This window comes from Wolffia australiana, chromosome 10, assembly GCF_029677425.1.
Source record: "Wolffia australiana isolate 7733 chromosome 10, ASM2967742v1".
Classification (NCBI taxonomy): domain Eukaryota; kingdom Viridiplantae; phylum Streptophyta; class Magnoliopsida; order Alismatales; family Araceae; genus Wolffia; species Wolffia australiana.
In genome coordinates this window covers 8,169,144-8,189,825 of record NC_135844.1, presented here as the reverse complement: position 1 = coordinate 8,189,825, position 20,682 = coordinate 8,169,144, and the positions used below count along the sequence as shown (strand labels likewise).

General features: G+C 51.6%; 1 protein-coding gene across 1 annotated transcript; it reads right to left on the bottom strand.

The window, feature by feature from the left end:
* Positions 1–1,441: 1,441 nt before the first annotated feature.
* On the bottom strand, positions 1,442–4,905 carry LOC144708820 (Phospholipid/glycerol acyltransferase family protein). The gene is made up of 5 exons (XM_078582259.1): positions 4,581–4,905; positions 4,380–4,507; positions 4,088–4,173; positions 3,871–4,008; positions 1,442–2,283 (listed from the first exon to the last, which is right to left on the bottom strand). Exons 1-5 carry the CDS (start codon positions 4,775–4,777, stop codon positions 2,008–2,010), a joined length of 825 nt encoding a protein of 274 aa, XP_078438385.1. The 5' UTR covers positions 4,778–4,905; the 3' UTR covers positions 1,442–2,007.
* Positions 4,906–20,682: the final 15,777 nt, after the last annotated feature.

Here is a 20,682-nt window from a genome sequence, read left to right as displayed (position 1 = left end):
TCTCTCTCTCTCTATCTCTCTCCATCTCTTTCTATCTCTCTTTCTATATATCTCCATCCTTCTCTCTATCTCTCTTTCTATATATCTCCATCTTTCTCTCTATCTCTCTTTCTATATATCTCCATCTCTCTCTATCTCTCTTTCTATATATCTCCATCTTTCTCTCTATCTCTCTTTCTATATACTTGTTTCTCTCTCTATTCTATATATCTCCATCTTTCTCACTATCTCTCTTTCTATATATCTCCATCTCTCTCTGTCTCTCTTTCTATATATCTCCATCTTTCTCTCTCTCTTTCTATATATGTCCATCTCTCTCTATCTCTCTTTCTATATATCTGTTTCAATCTCTATCTATCTTTCCGTTTATCTCCATCTCTCTCTATTTCTCTTTTTATATATCTCCATCTCTCTCTATCTCTCTTTCTCTGTATCTCCGTCTCTCTCCATCTCTTTCTGTATATCTCCCTCTCTCTATATCTCGCTTTCTATATATATTTCTCTCCATCTCTCTTTCTCTCTCTTTCAATATATCTCCGTTTCTCTATCTCCCTTTCTCTCTCCATCTGTCTATCTCCCTTTCTATAAATCTCCCTCTTGCTCTATCTCTCTTTCTATAAATCTCCATCTTGCTCTATTCTCTTTCAATATATCTCCAATTCTCTCTCTTTTTCTATATCTCCTTCTCTCTCCTCTCTATTTCTTTCTCTCCCTTTCTCTCGCTCTCCCTCTCTATCTCTCTATAGATCTATTTCTCTTTCTCCACCGATATCTCTCTACATACATATCTCTATCACTCTATTTCTTTCTCTCCACTCTATCTTTCTCGCTCTCCACAGATCTCTCCATCTCTCTACGTATCTTTATCTCTCTATCTCTCTCTATATATCTTTACATCTATATTATCGCTATATCTCAATCTCTCCCTATATATCCATCAATGTCCATCTCTATCTCTCTCCATAGCTCTATCAATAATCTACACATCTCCCTCTTTATCTCTCTCTATTTCTATATATATATATCACTCTCACTTTTCATGCTGAGTAACACATTAGTGCAGATATTAAACGATGACGATTCAAAATATGATTTACCGAGGCTTTAGTGAAGAAAATATAGCGCATTGTATTATGAGTGGAGATTTTATCAGTCCCCCCAATGTTTGTTCCTTAATTTCGAAAATGCTGATGAGTGGCAATGAGTCGGATGTTGCAAAGAAGGCAACTGAAACGACACGAATGCAGAAATATTTTCCTAAAAATAATGTAGAAATGTTTGTCGTGATGAGAGATGTAATCAATATAAACTTGGGTTGGTTGTCTGATTTGAACTTGGGCCTACAAAATAGACTGTGCATTCGGTCCAATCTAGTGAATTTTATGAAAGCATTTTCGAATATCAAAAATTAAAATTCATATAGAGATCAAGAGGTTGTAAGAACAATTAATACTCATATAGAGATCGAGTTAAAAAATTACAGTTCGTACAGAGATCAAATGTTGTATACTATGATGAGAGGATTCTCAGTCTCCAGCAAGCCCAAAAGGAATATAAAGTGCCCATAGAAAGAAGCCCTAATGATGATGTTGTTTCCTTCTCATCCCATCCAGGAAAAAAACGCCCCTATTTCCAGTTTCTCTCCTAGCATGCTTGCCATGACACCCACAGAAACATGATTTCATTTCAAGAGATTCAGCATGAGCGGGAGACTTGCCTGGACAAAGAGTTGCTCCTTCAGGAACTGTCACGGGACAGAAAGTCAGCGCTATAGATGAATCAGTTGACTTTACAGTGACAGTCTGGTTCGCCCTCAATGCAAAAGACTGGATGACCAATGTCAGCCCAACACATCATATGCCGATGACGAATGGCTCCTCCAGAGCAGATAGGCTTGGAGTGGATTGGATCGATCTTTCGGCTCTGGTCTGGCCATCCAACCAGCACCACCGAAAAGAAGCCTAAAACCCATGATCTCCATTCATGAACATACTACTCCTGTGATCATCATGAGGACCATCGTGATCTGAGAGCCTCCAGCGCAGTCCTGATGCGGTCAGAGATGTGGGCATAGAGCCATTGCTGGGCAGCCTCATCAAGCCCGTCGGGTTCGCTTGGGGGCCAACCGAGGGCCCGGAGTGTTGTTGTGCGGGGGGCAGCCCGTGCTGCCTCCCGGAGATGGGGAAGGTCAAAGTCTATGGGCTCTCCTACAACGATGCACACCTGCTTCCTCCACAGTGGCACCGGCGGCCTCTTCCCCCTGAACCACTCCTCAGGCATCACCTGATGACAGATCAAGATCATTCAACGGTAAATTGATTGCGGTGATAATGATGATAATGATTACAGTGGTGGTGATGGTTTAGGCAGCAATTGATGATGGTGTTCACAATGGTGATGATTTGATGACAACAGTGGTGGTCATGGTGAAGTTTTAGATGGCGATGATGATAATCATAGCAGCAGTGCCTTTGATGGTGTTGTAACAATAATGATGAAAATAATAACGGTGGTGATCATGATGAAGGTTTAGATGGCGATAATGATTATCACAACTCTAGTGGTATTATTGATGGAGTTGACAATGATGACAACAATGATAACAGAAGAGATCAAAATGATGGTTTAGACGGTAACGATGATAATCTGATACATTCTACTCAAGGCAATTTAAAAGAAGCAAGAAGAGGGCTCGTCAATGGCTGCTAGGCCCACGCATTGACAGTACCAGAAGTTTCCCTTTAAATAAAGGAGAAGAGCGAGAAGACACTATGTTTTTCGAAGATTTATTTCAAGAAGTGTGGTTGTGGGCTGTCAGGGCTGGAGCAGCAGAAACCAGTTTGCTGGACCACAGGAGGGGAGCTCTTCAGAACGAGAGGAAACTTTCCCTGGTTTCTTTAACACTCCACATTTCTGAATTCTTGCCAAGCTGACTGGGTCGATCTGTACGGATTATTTTCTATTTGAGTTTATGGATTCATCTTGCGAATGTATTTGGCAAACTTGATCGAATCTGGAAGATCATCACATTGCAACACTCAGGGTGTACCATAATCACAACACTGGTGTTCTTGGTGACAGTGTTGACAAGGACAATGAGAAAGATTATAGTGGCAGCATTGAAGATGATGATGATATTGTTATTGGCGGGGGATGATGGTGAAGTGAATGGAGTTGATGATGGAGGTGGCGACATGGCAATGATGGTTGAATAAATGGTGTTAATAATGAGAACGATAATTGTTGACGATGGTTATAATTATGATATCACTGGAGTCCCGATAATGGTGATGACGTTAATGATGACATCAGTAATGGTAATGATGATGCTGTCAATGGGGATGATAATATCAGTGGTGGTAATAACAATGGTGTTGACGGTTATGATTATAAATTGAGGTGATGACCACGATGATGGCCGAGATGAAAAAGACTGACGATACCCGTGATGATGTTGATGAGAATGATGATTAATTGTGGTGATGATGTCAATATCGGCCAAGATGATGATGATGATAACAGCGGTGGTAATGATACTGAAGATGAAGATGACAAACTGTGGACAATGATGGTGAAGGTGATGACGATAACGGTGGTGGTACTGATGATACAATTGATGACAATGATGACGAATTGTGGTCATGATGACAACAATGGTCGAGATGATGATGATAACAATGGTGGTAATGAGGATATTGTGGACGACAATGATGATAAACTGTGGTGTTGATGACAATGATGGTCGAGATTATGAATGATGTTCGAGATTATGATGACGATGAAGAAGATAACAATGATGGTGGTGATGTTGACGACAATGCTAGCACTGATAATGATGATGATGATGGTAATGCTGATGGCGATGGTGACCTTCTCAAAGCCGGAGTGAAAGATCGGAAGGACGAGAGGGGGAACAGGGGACCGGTGGATGAGGCTGGCGGTGCCCCACTTGAGACGGCTGATAGGCCCGCAATTCTGATAGATCTTCCCCTCAGGGAAGGTATGCAGCTGCGCATGAGAGATACATAGATCAAGAATTTTCAAAAAAAAGAGATAAGGATTGGAGAAAGGGTAGGAAAAGCAGTACCCAGCCGCCGCGGCCAAGGATGCGGATCGCCTCATTCATATTCTCCTGGTACACGCCCCCTCCCCTCACAATGGGCAGGCACTTCCCTGTGAAAACACCGCAGAAAGTTGGGATAATTCTAGGATACAGAATTTTCAGAAAGTTGGGGTAATTCTAGGATACAGAATTTTCAGAAAGTTGGGTTAATTCTAGGATGCAGAATTTTCAGAAAGTTGGGGTGATTCTAGGATACAGAATTTTCAGAAAGTTGGGGTAATTCTACGATACAGAATTGTGAAGAAATGGAACGCACCGAGGCGAAAGCAGTAGGAGAGGAAGCGGTTCCTGAAGCAGATGTCCTCCGCCGCGAGCACCCATCGCGCGAGGGCTGCGTCCATGGTGGGAAAGCCCGGGAATCCCCACATTAGAGGGTCGTCCAGCCTGCACCATGCCCAGATTCAGCGGCGGCGAGGGAGAAAAAGGAAAGCCTGGCGGAGCGGAGAACAAGACTCACGTGGAGGTGTGGTTGCTGACGGTGAGGAGGGGAAGGCCGGGGGGCCGAGAGCGGACGAGGTGGAGCAGCGTCTCGCTGTTGTGGACGGTGGTGCTGTTCAAGAGGCAAGTCACCGCCTTGGCGAAGGCTCCCACGGCGGCGATCATGGCCCGCCTCGACAGCCCGCCGTGGCCCTCCGCCCGAGCCGCTGTCTCCATCCCAAGCTTCAACCCTCCGACATCGCATGCGCAATTCCAGACTCAATGAAACGCCACCCACCAACCCTGCCCATCTCTCTCTCTCTCTCTCTCTCTCTCTCTCTCTCTCTCTCTCTCTCTCTCTCTCTCTCTCTCTCTCTCTCTCTCTCTCTCTCTCTCCCTCCCTCTCACACTCCCTCACTCTCCCTTTCCCTCTGTCTCCGTTTCTCTCTTCCTCTCTCTCCCTCACTCTCTCTTTATCTCTCCCTCTCACACTCCCTCACTCTCCCTTTCCCTCTGTCTCCGTTTCTCTCTTCCTCTCTCTCCCTCACTCTCTCTTTATCTCTCCCTCTCACCCTCCCTCACTCTCCCTTTCCCTCTGTCTCCGTTTCTCTCTTCCTCTCTCTCCCTCACTCTCTCTTTATCTCTCCCTCTCTCCCCCCACCCCATCTCTCCCTTAGGGTTCATAGATTCAGACAGATCGTTCAATTCGATCGGATCGGGCATTTGATCGATCAAATCCGATCACTGATCTGCCCAGTTCAGATCCGAGATCTGCGCATTGGGTTTGGATTGGATTCTTCGAACGAGATGGGTGTTCAGATCAAATGTTTGAATTCGATCCGATTCGAACACGTTGTTCGAATCGGATCGAATCAAGTGTTAGAATCCGTATTCAGTGTTCAGTTCAGCTCCTGCAATACTGAGTTAGCCAGCAGCCGCGAGCGGCTGCCAACGGGGCTAGCGGCACCAGTGACGGCCAGCAGACGCCAGTGGCCGCCAATGACCGCCACCGGCAGCGAGCCAGAGACCGCCAGCGGCAGCCAGCTAGCAACCGCCAGCGGCACTAATAAATGCCAGCTGCTGCCAGCCAATGACCACCAGCGACTGCCAACGGCGGCCGGCCAATGACTGCTAGCGGCACCAGCTGCACCAGCGCCCGCCAACCAATGAACACCAGCGGCGGCCAGAGAGAAAGTCACTAGCGGTCGCTCGCGGCCGTTGGACATTTGTATGAATTTGATTAAACTTGTTGAAAAAAAATTGAACAAATGGCCGATCAAACACGAACGAACCAAATTGTTCATTCGAAACTTTCGGCCGAACATTGACAAAAGGTCTGTTCGATTGAAGCATTTGAACAGATCTGTTCGAGTTGCATTGTTTATTTGAATCTTTTGATCAAGATTTGAATGATTCGATCCGATCCGAACCCCGATGCCTACTCTCCCTCACTCTCGCTCTCTCTCCCTCTATCTCTCTCTCCCTCACTCTCCCTCTCCCCCTCTCTCTCCCTCTCTCCCTCTCTTCCTCTCTCTGGTGGCGTGGACGCCAACGCATCGACACCGGACGAGCCACCACCATCAACCGAAGTCAACGTCTCCACTACGGACACACTGCCACAGTCAACCGACGTCAACGCCTCCACCGTGGACTCGCCGCTACCGTCTCCGCTATGCACGTCTTCATGCATGCACGCTCCTTCGCGCATCATGACACGTCGCCAACGGCAGATCAACAACTGCCCCTTGGCGTGACACGAAGCACGTCCCTCGTCTCTAATTTCTCATCTTTAATTTCTCATCAATAAGTTGTGTTTTCTCGTTCCTCCAAGGCCTATATATATAGGCCATTGTTTCAAGAAACAATTAGGCAGTCATTATTCAAGAATTGAGTTTTTGTTTAACTCTTCTTGGAGGACTGCCCAGCCTCCCTTATCCCACTCTAACCCTAGCTGTCGCCGTCGCCGCCGTCGCCACCACCACCGCCTCTTCGCGTCGCCGGCCTACCATCCTTCCTCCCTCCTCCCTCCTCCCTGTCAATCTCTCTTCTCTCTCTCTCTCTCTCTCTCTCTCTCTCTCTCTCTCTCTCCACCGCCCTCCCAGGTCGCCTGCTTGGGGCTGCCCCTAGGCCACCCTCAGGCCGCCGAGGCTGCCCGCCAAGAGTCGCCCCAAGGCCGCCCAAGGGCCACCCAGGCTGTCCACCAAGGGCCGCCCAGGCTGCCCCTACTCGGGCCGCCCAAGACCGCCCCCAGGTTGCCCGCTTGGGGCCGCCCAAAGGCCACCCAGGTCACCCCAATCAGGGCTGCCAAGGCCACCCAAGGCTGACCCGGGCTAGCCGCGCAGGGCCGCCTAAGGCCGCCACAGGCCGACCGCCCAGGGCCGCCCCTGGCCACGCGCCTAGGGCCGCCCTTGACAGTCCGCCCCAAGGCCGCCCGTGCACGCTACGTGCCTGTCACCCGCACTTCGGACGCCCTCAAAGCTTCTTACCGCAACGCATACAGTTGGATCCGTGACACCCTATCGTAGCGCACGCCAGTCGTCCCGCCAACAACGCCCCACGCCCAAGCACTCCGGCCTCTTAGCTACCAAGCTGAATCTCAACCAGGGCCATTCAACACCCGGAACGTCCAGATCTTCTCGTCCAGTGGGCCATACAATGCCCAGATCGCCTAGTCTCGTCACATTCAGAATTTATCGCATCCTCTTCACGCACTACGATGTCAAGGTACGCCTGAACTCTTTGGTGTCGAAGTGTTCTCCGCCCAATATTTCTCGAGAAGTTTCCACCGCCGTCAGATTAGATTTGGTTTGGATTTCTCCACTTTCTTTCTCCCGTTTGTGAGTTTCCCTCGTGACGCGAATTCGGGTATTGATTTCGGTGCTTCGGCATCGTCGCGTGGGTGAAGACAGTACTCCCCCTCTCGACAAAGGTCGGAGCTGCACCACCAGATTTTCATTGGTTTTAAAGTCCGAATCCGATCGTGTGGATTTCTGTGGGTTGTTTTATCCCCCGTACCCAATCCATCCATCGCCATTCACCCATCCGTAGCCTTCTCCGTCCCTCCAGTCATTCATTCCATAGTCGTCCTACGTCACTCTCTCTCTCTCTTCACTCTCTCTGGCACTCTCTCTTCCTCTCACTCTCCCTCACTCTCCCTCTCCCTCTGTCTCCGTCTCTCTCATCCTCTCTCTTCCTCACTCTCTCTCTATCTCTCCCTCTCTCTCTCCTCTCTCCCCCTCTTATCTCTGTCTCTCTCCCTCCCCCTATCCTTCCCTCTCTATCTCTCTTCTCTCTCCCCTCTATCTCTGTCTTTCTCTCTCACTCGCTATCCCTTTCTCTCTCTTCCTCTATCTCTGCATTTCTCTCTCTCTCTTTGTCTCTCTCTACCTCCATCTCTCTCTCCGCTCTGTCTCTTCCTGTTTCCATCTCTCTCTCTCCCTTTTTCTCCCTCTCCCTCTCTCCCTCTTTCTCTGTCTCTCTTTACCTCCATCTCTCTCTCTCCCATCTATGTGTCTCTCTGCCTTCGTCTCTCTCTCTCCTCTCTGTCTCTCTCTGTCTCCATCACTCTCTCTCCCCCTCTATCAATGTCAAAGTCAACGAATAAAATTTATGTTCATGTTTAGGGAACAATAGCCATTATCCATCATGTCACACATCACACGTCACGGTGATGGCAACGTGATGGATGACGTGATAGTGACAGTGACAGCAATGGTGACGACAACGTGACGGCTGATGTGATGGTGGCAAAATTGGGGACTCGTGATGGTGACGGTGACCGATGACGAATTGGGCGTGACGGTGATGTGACGGTGATGCAGGACAATGTCGGGGACGAGATCCTGCCGTCACCGAGGTGTTTGAGCTCGGTGCTGAGAGAGACGATGTCGGATGTCAACTCGGGAAGTCGTCCGACCTAAGGGTCCTACGGACCTACGATGAAATATTCGGGCATGGGCGTCTAATACATGCGTATGCCGACAAGCAAGGGGTGCCAACCTCTGGGTGCCGATGGAGTCGCCCAAGACAAAGGTAGACCTCCTGACCCTCATCCGGACGGGACGAGGATGTTACAGTGCCAAATGGGAACGTTTCCCGCCAGTGGATGCTCTCACGGACGGGCGGACCCGAAAACAGGTAAGACACTCAAGTTCGGTAAGTCTTCACTCAACCTCACACGCTCACCTACGTCTAACCTGAATGTATACTGCAAATGATAAGAGACGGGTCAGAACGGCGTACCTCGTTATCGCCCAAGGGGTTCGTCTTCTCAATCTCAAAGTGGGTTGGAGGCAAGTAATCGGCGTCCAGGTAGTGGTGACGGACGGCGGTTCCGAGACACGGCAGACGCCGGAACGCTGTTGACGGGTAACACGACTGCAGCGGTCGCGGCAGTTGGGTGCGGTGACGTGCGACGGCCGTGGCCCAGAGGGCGCGGCGTGACGGGCGTGGCCTGGCATTGTGTGACGATGCACGCGTAGCGCGGCGGGCGCGGCGCGGTGCTCGGTGCACGATATGCGTCGATGGCGGTGCGAGGCGGAAGGCGTGGAGTGGCGCCTATCGGACTATTACAGGCGGACAACTGGCGCGATGGTTGACGAAACCGGGTGGCCTTCGCGATGGCAGGTTGACGGTGGTGGCAGTGACGTTCCCGGCCTGAGGTTTGAGGGGACGCTGTAGCGTCGAAGATGGATTGGAGCAGACCGGAGGTGGCGGCTGGCTGCCTAAAGTCAAGCAGTCGTTGATGGCGGCAGGCTCACGTACGTGGAGAGGTGATCGCATGGCAACTATCGAGGCGTAGGCAACGCCAGGTCGTGGTGCAACAGACCAGCACGGCGCTACGGCAGAGCTCTCGGCGGTGGCATGTGTGGGGAGGCGCGGGGCGGCACTGCATCGCGACGCGATGGTGCGGCGCGAGGCGAATGCGCGGCATGGCGGCTTCAGGGGGGGCGGTGGCAACGCAGCAGGCGGCGCTGCCGCGGAGGGCGGTGTTGATGCCGCCAAAGGACTGCCGGCGGAAACCTGGGGCGGTGGCGGCGGGCTGGCTTCCCTCTTCCCGTCTCTTCCCCTTCTTCCTCTTCCTCCTCTTCTCTTCTTCTTCTCCTGGCGTGCGACCCTTTCTTCTCAACGTGAAAAAATCAACTTTTTCAAAATTCAGCGGGGTGCTTTTTAAGGCATCCCTTCTCCCCTTATATAGGGGGGAGCATGGGTGACCCTTAGACCTGAACTCAAACATAAGACTCTAAATGAAAACGAAGAGGACGGGGGAAGGGGGGAAGGAAGACGGTATGTGGAGGGAGATCCTTATAGGACAAACCGCCCTCACTACATGTGACCATGACGGGTTTTAAAACGACGAACAACGAAGATCAAAACCAAAACGATGAAAAAAAATGAAGTCATGAAGACGATGATAATGTGCCCGTTACCCGGAATATTTGAATCCAGGCGTGCGTACCGTCACCTTGGCTTGTCGAGCGGGCTGAACACATACAGTTGGAGCTGTCTGGGGCGACGGTGACATCTCCGAAGACGTTTCCGGGGCTGCGGGCGGTGCTGCGCCATCAGACAATGATGGGGGCCTCAGACAGGTGACATGATGCGACAACCATCACGGATGATGGCCGTGATGAATTTTTAAAAATGACCAAAAAAAACTTAAAAATCGTTAGATTTAAGCTTTTCGACGACCTAGATTTTGCCACATGGCATCACTAACTCGATTTCATGGCATTTTGTAGAAAAGTCCCTTCATTAATTCACGCGCACAAAAGGACGCCGTCCAAAAATAATTAGAGATATGCCCCTCCAATTCTCTCTCCTCTGCATGGTTGTTTTTCCCATCACACTTGACGGTGATGTCGTAGGGAGAGGGGGACGTGATGGGAACGCTGCAATCCGTGATGCTGATGCAAACGTGACTTATTTTTCTAAAATCCCAGACGTGTCCTGTCACGACTGGGGCATCACGTTGATAAACTCAAATAAGGGTAGTCATTTCCATGTATTATTCATCTTAAATATTGTAAAAGTAAGTACAACATTGCCAAAAATGCTTATTTTGCATAGTAATGAGATCATGCCTTTTCACTTTCCCAATGATTAAAAAGCTTACATTTTCTACTTAATTAATGTTTCCATCAATGCTTTGACATGCATTTCACAAGTTACACAGTTTGGGATTTACCTTTAAGAGGATTTGAGGGATATTTCTAACCCCCACTTGACTCATTGGGTCAAGTGGGATATGAATCTAACGATTTCCCTAGTGTGTTGACTCTTCAGGTCAAGGTTGACTTTTGATGGTCATAAAATTACAAAATTTTATGGGGAAGTCAAGACAGGAGTATTGAGGCTTGGGACAAAATTTCAAGTCAAAAGGAGCAACAAATAAAAAGATGAATGCTAACCAGTGGAGTTGACTCAATCGATAGGCTTGGTATGAAGGAGCTTGAAGGAGACCTTCTAGAACGTCCTTGGAGGCTTCTAGGTTGATCAAGACACATGAGGGTGACTCTAGCTGGCAGATCCTGTTTCGAGGAGAGCCCAGGGTCGAGATCCAGCCCAGGATCCATGAGGTGGAACCCATCCACCCATCCATTCCAGCCCGAATCCAAGGGCTAGAGATGACTTGTAACTAACTCTAACCAACTTGTTCTTTTCCCTTCCCATTGGTTAGAGTTAGTTGTAACTAACTATAGCCAGTTGTAATCTGGTTGGTTGGGGCCTGATCACCTGGATTGAGGCCTCAAGAACTCAATCCTGGACGTTCATCCATAATCCAACCACCAAGGATGGCTGAAACAAACACATGTATCCCTATAAAAGGGCCCCCCTCACCCTCCTTGAGGGCATCCAAGAATTCAGTATTGTTTTGTTCACTTTCTTTCTTTTCTGAGCTTGTTCCTGGGCCCACCTCCATTTTGGAGGTGCAAGGAGTCTTCTAGGAGCGTCCTGGATCTCAAGCCAGTTGGTAGGGAGCTGGAGAAACAACCTTGGGCCCTTTTGGGTGTAACAAAAAAGGTTACGTGCTTCTTCTCATCCTACCTCCTCCTGTCATTTTCCTAAGCTTCTTGGCTATACTTAGGCAGATAGCCAACGTCTCAAGCTTTCCAACGCCTACTTACAGGTGTCACACCGATATCTGGAACTCCAGATATCGTTGTTTTGGTCCACCACACGTGAGAGGACCTCCGCCCGCGCGACCAGCGGTGGAGCGCTGAAGCATCAGCGCACAAGAGGCCCTTTCGCCCACCCATTCAGCGGTGGAAGCGCCCAAATTGTGCGCTATCTCTCTCTTACTCTCCTTTTCTCACTCAATTAAATTCAGAATTTTTTATCTCTCTCTAGAGACGATAAAAAATTCTCAAAAATCATTCTCGGTCTAAGCTTTCTACGAAATTTTTTTCACACATGCTAAAATTCATATCATCTTTATTAGTTGAACATAAACCTGCTTAATCACTAAAAACATTACAAAAGAGGTTTATACAAATCTTGAACTTGAAATAGTAATTGAAATTCATCCTAACTAGTTTCCTAGCTCCCTGAGGGATCGACCCTTACTAAAATACTACTAGTAAGGAAATAAAGTTGTTGATTGGTACTTAACTATCCTTAAAAACAACTTAAGATCAATTTTAACCCTTAGTTTTGACCAATCACACATCCCAGACGTGATGTCCCCTATTCATTTTAAATATCCTCTACATCAAGAGGGTGCCAACGGATGGTCAAATATATGATGACTACACTTAGGTCACTAGAAACCTCTCAGGCAAGTTCGATTTGATATTTTTAGCATTTTATAAAAAAATCTATAATGAATATTTAATAATTTGGTAAGTTGGATTTGATATTTTTAGCATTTTATAAAAAATATTTAATGAATAATTAATAATTTGTTAAGTTGGATTTGATATTTTTAGCATTTTATAAAATACTAAATGAATATTTAATAATTTACTTCTGGTTTTGATCTCTACCTCTACCTATATATGCTTATGTAGGGTTTAGGACCGAGGATCGGTTAGACCAGACCAGAAGAGGACCATAAATCCTCTATTTCAAGATGTATTTGTCGTGCCGGCATGTTTAGGTCCACGGGTCGAACTCACCAGAACTGGAAAAAAATTATGAGGTATTTATTTAATATTTTTTAAATTATAAATGTTTTAAATCTAACTTGCCAAAGAGGTTTCTATTGAGCTCAGCATAGCCGTGGTATATTTGAACGTCTACATGCACCAACTTTGTGAAGAGGAGTTATTTGAAGACGAGCCACAAGAACCCATGGAAACCACTTCCTCATCTGGATTTTTTTTCCTTATCTATTCATCCTGATTGTTCTTCTCTTTGTCAATAAACGGAAGTATGGAGTGAGAAATGCCTAGAGAAGGAGATTGAGAGAGAGGGCACAAGAAGGGAGGTGAAGGAGCATTTATTGCTAGTGGTTTTAAAACTTGTTATATTGATATTCAATGAAACAATCAACTTTGACTTTGGCATCAACTAGTCAACCATACAGGACTGAGATATAACAAGAACTGACGGAACTTCAGCCATAGTTTACGTTTTTGCAAAAAACATTGTTGGACCAGGATCGTCAAAATCTATATGTATCGGTCTTTATCCTCTCTTTACTCTTTATCTCTATCGGTGATGTGTGTGTTTCAGTGAGATAGAGAGAGAGAGACTAGAAGAGAGGGACATAGATATGAACAAAATATTTAAATAACACAATTTAATTAAATAATTGAAGAAAAACTAGACCCAAATTCTAACCTTAACCCTAACCCAAATTCCAACCCAAACCCTAACTCTAATTGATGGCGCAGCCACGGCGACAACCCTGGATACGTCTTCGGAGACGTCACCGTCGTCCCCGACAACACCAGCTCCAGCCCCGGATACGTCTTCGGAGACATCACTGCCGCACTCGTCAGCGCCGGCCGTCCGCGTTCAGCCCACTCGACAAGCCAAGGCGTCGGTACGCACGCCCGGATTCAAGTATTCCGGGTAATGGACACCGTATCCTATCTTTGCGTCTTTTCTTTACTCGTCGCTTTGCTTTTAATCTTCGTCATTCGTCATTTTCCGACTCGTCACGGCCTCGTGTAAGGAGGGGAGGTTCATCCTATAAGGATCCCCCCCCCCCCCCCCCCTGCTATCGTTCCGTTGATGTTCGTGAGTCATTTTTGTCCCCTTGGAGTCATAGGTTAAGTGTTTTGAATTTCCAGCTTTTTGTATTGTTTTTGGCTTAATGGGCCAACCCCACTTCCCCCCTATATAAGGGAAGCACAGTTTCCCTAAAGACCAGACGTTGTTTTTTTTAAGATTTTTGAAACCTTGTTGTTTTTTTGAAAGAACTGGCTTCTTCACCCCCCCGTTGAGCTAGGGTTACGGCCAGGATAGAAGAAGAGGAAGGAGCTTGGAAGAAGGTAGAAGGCTGAGTCGCTGGAGGAAAGGCAGCCGAGCCAGGGAAGAGGGTACCGGACTACTGCCTTCCTCGGCGCCTGTCGCGGCTGCCGCCCGCGCACCCCGCGCGACCGAGTGTCGCCTGTGCGGCTACGCGCAATCGTGCCGTTCGCGCGTGCCTCTGCGCGGTCGGCCGCTCCTGCAGCCGCTGGTACTGTCCGTGGGAATCTCTTCCCGCGAACTCGGGTTTCACCGACACTGGTGCACTCCTCGTGCCGAGGGAATGAACGACGCCTGACTGAGCCGCCCGCGGGAATCTCTTCCCGTGGACTCGGGTTGCACCGACACTAGTGCACTCCTCGTGTCGAGGGAACGAACGACGCCTGACCGAGCCGCCCGTTGCACCCGATCACGGTTGCCGCGACTGCTCGCAGCCCAGCGGCGCCCACCTTGGTGCTGTCTGGACTCTTGGGTCCCCCCCTGATCCTGCTCGAGCAGCCTCCTGCCCCGTGTCGTCGCGCGAGCTCCACGCGACCATGGGTGCCCGCCCTCGTCTGACGACCCCAAGCCGACGGCGTCTCCCAGACCCGAGCCCCGGTCCCCCTAAGCTCCGCACCCTCAGCCATTGTTAGATGACGTAGGACAACTAAGGAAAAGGTGAATGAGGGGATGGATGGGTTGACGACAGGTATGGGTAATAGGCGGATTATACGTAGGGATAAAACAGTCCACAGAAATTCACGATCGAATTCGGATTTAAAAACCGATGAAAATCTGGTGGTGCAGCTCCGATGTCGTGGGCGCAACGTCAAGCGTGGGCGAACACCCGCGCGCGTGAAGCGCACCCGAGCGCACCCGAGCGTGCGTAGCGCGCGCGGCTTGAAGTGCCCACGGCGTCCGGACAGGGGCAGCCGGAATGAGGCCTCGGGCGGCCCTGGCGAAGGCTGCCTGGGCGGCACGGGCGGCGCGCGGGCGGCGCGCAGGCGGGGCACTGTCGGTGTGCGGGCGGCGCGCAGGCAGCCTAGGTGGCCCCTTGGCGGGCTACCTGGGCAGCCTTGGGCGAGAGAGAGAGGGTGAGAGGGAGAAAAAAAAGAGAGAGAGAGAGAGAAAGAGAGAGAATGGAGAGGAGACGGGAGGTCGACGTCGCGAGGCGGCGGCAGTGGTGGCAGCGGTGGCTACGGCGGCAACGAAGGCTAGGGTTAAGAGGGACAGGGGAGGCTGGGCAGTCCTCCAAGAAGAGTTAACAAAACTCAATTCTTGAAATAATGACTGCCTAATGTTTCTTGAAAACAATGGCCTATATATAGGCCTTGGAGGAAAGAGAAAATGACGAGAAAATAAAGATGTGTGCCGTGTCACACCAAAGGGCAGTTGTGGATCTGCCTCTGGCGTCGTGTCATGACGCGTGTAGGGACGTGCGTGGTTGGAGACATGCTTGTCGATGGTTGTGGCATGTTGACTTCGGTTGACTTTGGTTGACTGTGGTCCATAGCGGGCGTGTAGACTCCGGTTGACCGAGGTGACGCGTTCGGTGCTGAAGTGTTGGCGTCCTCGCCATCATCAAAACTCCTCTCCGACGCCCCTCCAGTGGCCACTCGCGTGCCCGCAGGCCACGCCCGCTGCCGCCGGTCCCAGCAGCCGTCTCACATGCTGCGCTCCCTGCTTCGGCACTCTTTTAGCTGACGCCGCATGCCGACACGCCTTGGTCACCCGGGTGACACGCTCGCTACAACTATCACGAGCTCCCTCCCTCTGCGCTGTGCATCTCGCGCCGCGCTCGATCCTGTGTCGCACCGTCATCGTCGCACCACCTGGGCATCGTGTGCCCCGTCCGCTGTTACTTCGCGGAATTGGCACGTTGCTGCTCACTACGGCATCCCGCCCGTCGACGGTTCTGTCCGCCCCTCTGTCCCGGCGCCCCGCACGTGGACTGCCTGAGCGTCGGCCGCCGACGCCCCGCTCTCTTCCTGCCTTGATATCGTGGTGTATTGGCCGAGCTCTGCCCGAGACAACGACGAACATCCGCAAAACGACCCTGAGGTACACCGTCCCCTTTCCGTCTCTTATTTCGTGTAGTACGCTTTTGTTTGCCTCCACCGCGCTCGGGTTAGACGTAGGTGAGAGTGACATGACGAGTGAACACGACATATTTTTGAGTGTCTTTCCTGGTTTGGGGCGAGTCGGGTTCGCCTGTCACGTGCGAGCACTATCCGGTGGGGTAATTCCCGTTCGGCGCCGTAGCAACCTCGTGCCTCCGGACGAGGGTCAGGAGGTCCCCTTACCTTCCTCGGGTGACCTCGTGGACTCTCGAACGCTGGCCTTCCTCCTGCTCGTCGGCAGCTGCACGTACTACACCCCTCCCGGAACATTTCATCGTAGTTCGTCCCTGTAGGATTCCCGTGCCCGACGAACCCCGAACATACGTCGTGTATCGATGCCCCTTCGACACCGAGTACGAACCCTCGGTGACAGCAGGACTTCGTCTCGGACGTGGTCCTGCATCAAATTGGTATTAGAGCAGGGTATGGTTGCTCACAGCGCGCCTCCGACGCCGCATTCCGCATCACTAGCTGCATCCGCATGCATCGCATCTCATTATTTTCAAAACGCATCTAGGATTCCTTAGGGATGGCCATAGAGACGCGATCGAGCCGGAGAGCTCAACACGGAGGTTCTACCTCCCCGCGATGTTCAGAACCGTCGCTTGACGAGAGGGGCCACGCTACTGCCCTCTCGGAGCATCGTCCCGCGACACCAATAGCCGGCCCGATACCGCCGCCTATCGAGGCCGCGCGGATGGCACCTGCCTTTACGGGTGCCCCTGAGTCGTCCGAACCACAAGACCCCACTATCACGTCTCGTAGACTACGGATCTCCCCGCGCAGCTCACCACTCCCTTATGGCGAGTCCCCCCCTAGTGATTACCACGAAGAGAAGGCCATACGCCGTCGACCGCATGGGGAGTCGCCCGACGACGAGGACGCACCCTGGAGCACCGACGCCCACGGACGAGGAGTGCATCGCCAGCTTCCACCCCAGGAGGACCCGCAGGACAACCAAGGGGTGTACTTTCGCGCCATGGCCGCCCGGATGGAGCGCATGGAGCGGATGCTCGAGCGCCCCCGATCTCTCGTACACGGACCAGGACCGGCGTTCACCGCACGAGGACCACGACACGACTTGCCTTGGGTCGACCGATACGCCCCACGACGGAGGAGCCCCTACGACGACACTGATGACATGTACGAGGCGTATGACAGATGTTACGACGATGTCCCCTACCCCGGTCGTCTACACTGAGACCCATGGCGCGACCCGTATGACGCTCGCGCCCGGGATAGACCCCCTGCGCGGGACGACTACGCCCGTGAGTACTTGGCCGACCGTTCGACCCGAGTGGACCACTACGTCTGACGCCGAGATTGCGACCTGGATGCCAACCACCCGGCGCGCCGAAACAAACCCGTCCGGCCTCGCGATCATCCGCAGGTAGCGGACATACCTGCATGCCGTGACAACTTCTACCGGCCACCACACTGCCGGTACGAGGGGGACGACCCTGTCCCATGTCACCCACCCCGCGCGATGCCCGAGGGCCGTGCCCCTCGCGACGGTAGTCCCCAGCCTCGGGACGGCCGTGCCCGTGAGCTGACCCCACCTCGATGATGCGTCGACCCACGTCCAGAGGAGGATGACGAGGAGCGTTGACGAGAGGAGCACCGCACCCGCATCCAGAGGAGCGTGCGTGCTGACGTCGCTGTCTTCGAGGGTTCACGAAAACCCAAGGAGTTCATCGACTGGGAGTCGAACATGAACTCCTATTTCCAGTGGTACTGCATGGACGATGATCTATGCGTCAAGTACGCGGAGACGAGACTTGGTAGACAGACCAAGATATTCTGGGAGAACGCGGGCGTCGTCGCCGAATGACGAGGACGACCCATCACATCTTGGGTCCACATGGCACAGAAGCTACAGAGCAAATATGTACCTCGTCAGTATCAGATGTCATTGTTCCTCACTTGGCTCGACCTTAAGGAAGGTCGACTCTCCATGATGGAATATATCGAGGCATTCGAGGAGTGCCGCATGCGGTGCCGATTCGTGGAGGACCCGCGAGTCGTCATCGGACTGTTCGCCCACGGGCTTTGGACAGCCCTGCACAACGAGGTTCTCAAGTTCAACCCGGCTGAGGTGGACGAGGCGTACCACCTAGTCGAGCACATGGATCCTCCGAGTCGTCATCGGACTGTTCGCCCACGGGCTTTGGACAGCCCTGCGCAACGAGGTTCTCAAGTTCAACCCGGCTGAGGTGGACGAGGCGTACCACCTAGTCGAGCACATGGATCCTCCGAGTGACGAGGCGACACCTCCCAGCACGACCACCGCGCCCTGAGCCACATCGATCGGACCCGTCCCTACGCGGACTACCCCACCCACGATCATACGGGCTACTCCGATTACTGGGGGGCAAGGAACCGCCCCCGCCACTTCCGTGGGTTCTAACCCACCTGCTCGGGTCGTCACGACCGACACTCCGACCCGTAGCATCACTGTCAGTCAGGCACACCTCACGTGCTTCAAGTGCCACGAGAAAGGGCACAGGGCCAGCCAGTGCCCATCGTTAGTGCTGTTCATCGACATGGAGGACATTGATCCGGGCTATACGGAGAACGTGGATGAGTGATGTAACACGACCTGCCGGGATTGAGCGGCTCACGTAAACATCACAAGGAGTGGAGGGCAGAGCGGCGGCACGAGGCGGAGGCTTGGACAGTGGTTGCGTAGTGGGCCCGGCTTCGTCCTACTATCGAGCGGCAAACAGAGGCGTCGCCGGTGCGGAGCGGCGTCTGTATATCCTACTGCGATCATCTACTTGCAGCGGTAAACTAGCGGTGGCATGTCATCCAACGACCGTCTCCTCTGAAGCTTCTCTAGGAGACCGGAGTGACGGGAAGTGGCTACGGACGGCGCAGCGGCATAAGGCGGCTGCCTCTACCTTCTATCATCAGACCACGAAGGCTCTAACTAACTACGAAGCCTATAACTAAGAGGGCTGTAACTAGCTACGGACGTGAGTATCGACGGCGACGGGTCAGGTGATGACTACTCTTCTCGAAACTACTTTAAGGGACTCTAAGGTGCGTACGGCGCTTGTAGCTATGGCGGCGCAGGTAGGCGCAGGTAAGGAAATCTAAAACGTGCACGATATGGATGTTAAGGCGACGCACGATGATCTAGGGTGGTGGAAGCAGGCAATGGAAGTCAGGGTCGGGTAAGGGCAGGCGAGGCAGAGGTGGGCAGTAGAGGTATCGGTGGCGGCTACGGAGGTGGAGGGCGGACTAAGGCGGCAGAGGGCCGTAGTGGCGAACGAGTGGGTCCGAGACGGCTACTCTTGGCTACATAGGAGGGGCTCGCAATGGTCGACAGAGGGCCAGAGGTGGCCGACGGGAAGGCGCATGTTAGACGACCGACAGGGGTCGGTGTCGACCTAGACCGGCCGGATGATGCAGAGGCGACTGAAGACACCCGACGAAGGAGGCCGAGGGAGTCCCTTAGCTGCTGATGTGGTGGCGCTGGTGGCGCCGGAGCTCCGGCGACGAGAAAATGCCCTAATTTCCCAATCTTGATGGCATTTTTGTAAATTCCTTCAACTCAAAAAATACACTAAAATCTCTCAAAAACACTTCTAAAAATGACGAGAAAATTCAAAAGGACTACATTGTGGAAACCCTCTCAATTTCAATTCTGGTCTTCTTCTACTACAATGGGCATCCTTTTCATAGGGGAAAAGGGGAAGCCCAAGAGGTTTTACGGAAGATGAAACAACAAAAAAACAGAAAACAAAGAAACATAAAAAAAACAAGGAAGATAACTCCTTAAGGATTGACGGTCCCCCCATCATCCTCCCATGGTGGGGAAAGCTCGACCTCGTCGAGCTTGTGACCAAGTCAATGCCTCAAGGCTCTGATACCAATATGATGTAACACGACTTGCCGATATTGAGCGGCTCGCGTAAATGATGGCGAGGACGCCAACATCTCATCGACGAACGCGTCACCACGGTCAACCGGAGTCAACACACATGCTTTGGACCACGGTCAACCAGAGTCAATCAAAGTCAACCAGCCATGGTCAACTAGAGTCAACCCTAAAGCCGACACGCCACAATCGCCAACTTGCACGTCTCCACCTGAGCACGCCTCTACGGGCGTCATGACAAGATGCCAAAGGCAGATCCACAACTACCCTTTGGCGTGACACGACGCACGTCTTTTTTTTCTCGTCTTTACTTTCTCGTTAATTTGTGTTTCCTCCAAGGCCTATATAAAGGCCATTGTTTTCAAGAAACTCTTAGGCAGTCATTAATTCAAGAATTGAGTTTTGTTAACTCTTCTTGGAGGACTGCCCAGCCTCCCCTATCCTTCTTAATCCTAGCCGTCGTCGCCACCGCCGCCGCCGCTGCTGCTGCTGCCGCTGCCTCGCGACGTCGGCCTCACATCTCTCTCTCTCTCTCCCTCTCTTGTCCGCCGACCTTGGCTGCCCAAGCAGCCCTACTAGGCCCGGTCAGGCAGCCCCGCTAGGGCCGCTCAGGCAGCCTCAACCCGGCCGGCCAGGCAGCCCCGACCAGGCAGCCCCGACCAGGCCGACCAGCCAGAGCCGCCCAGGCAGCCCCGACCAGGCCGACCAGCCAGAGCCGCCCAGGCAGCCTCGACTAGGCAGCC

Excerpts from the sequence above, each read along its gene's own strand:
- LOC144708820 (XM_078582259.1), bottom strand. The coding sequence starts at position 4,777 with ATGGAGACAGCGGCTCGGGCGGAGGGCCACGGCGGGCTGTCGAGGCGG. Across the intron at positions 4,174-4,379 it reads CTCCTACTGCTTTCGCCTCG|GGAAGTGCCTGCCCATTGTG; the intron begins GTGCGTTCCATT and ends GTGTTTTCACAG. Across the intron at positions 4,009-4,087 it reads TCCTTGGCCGCGGCGGCTGG|CTGCATACCTTCCCTGAGGG; the intron begins GTACTGCTTTTC and ends TCTCATGCGCAG.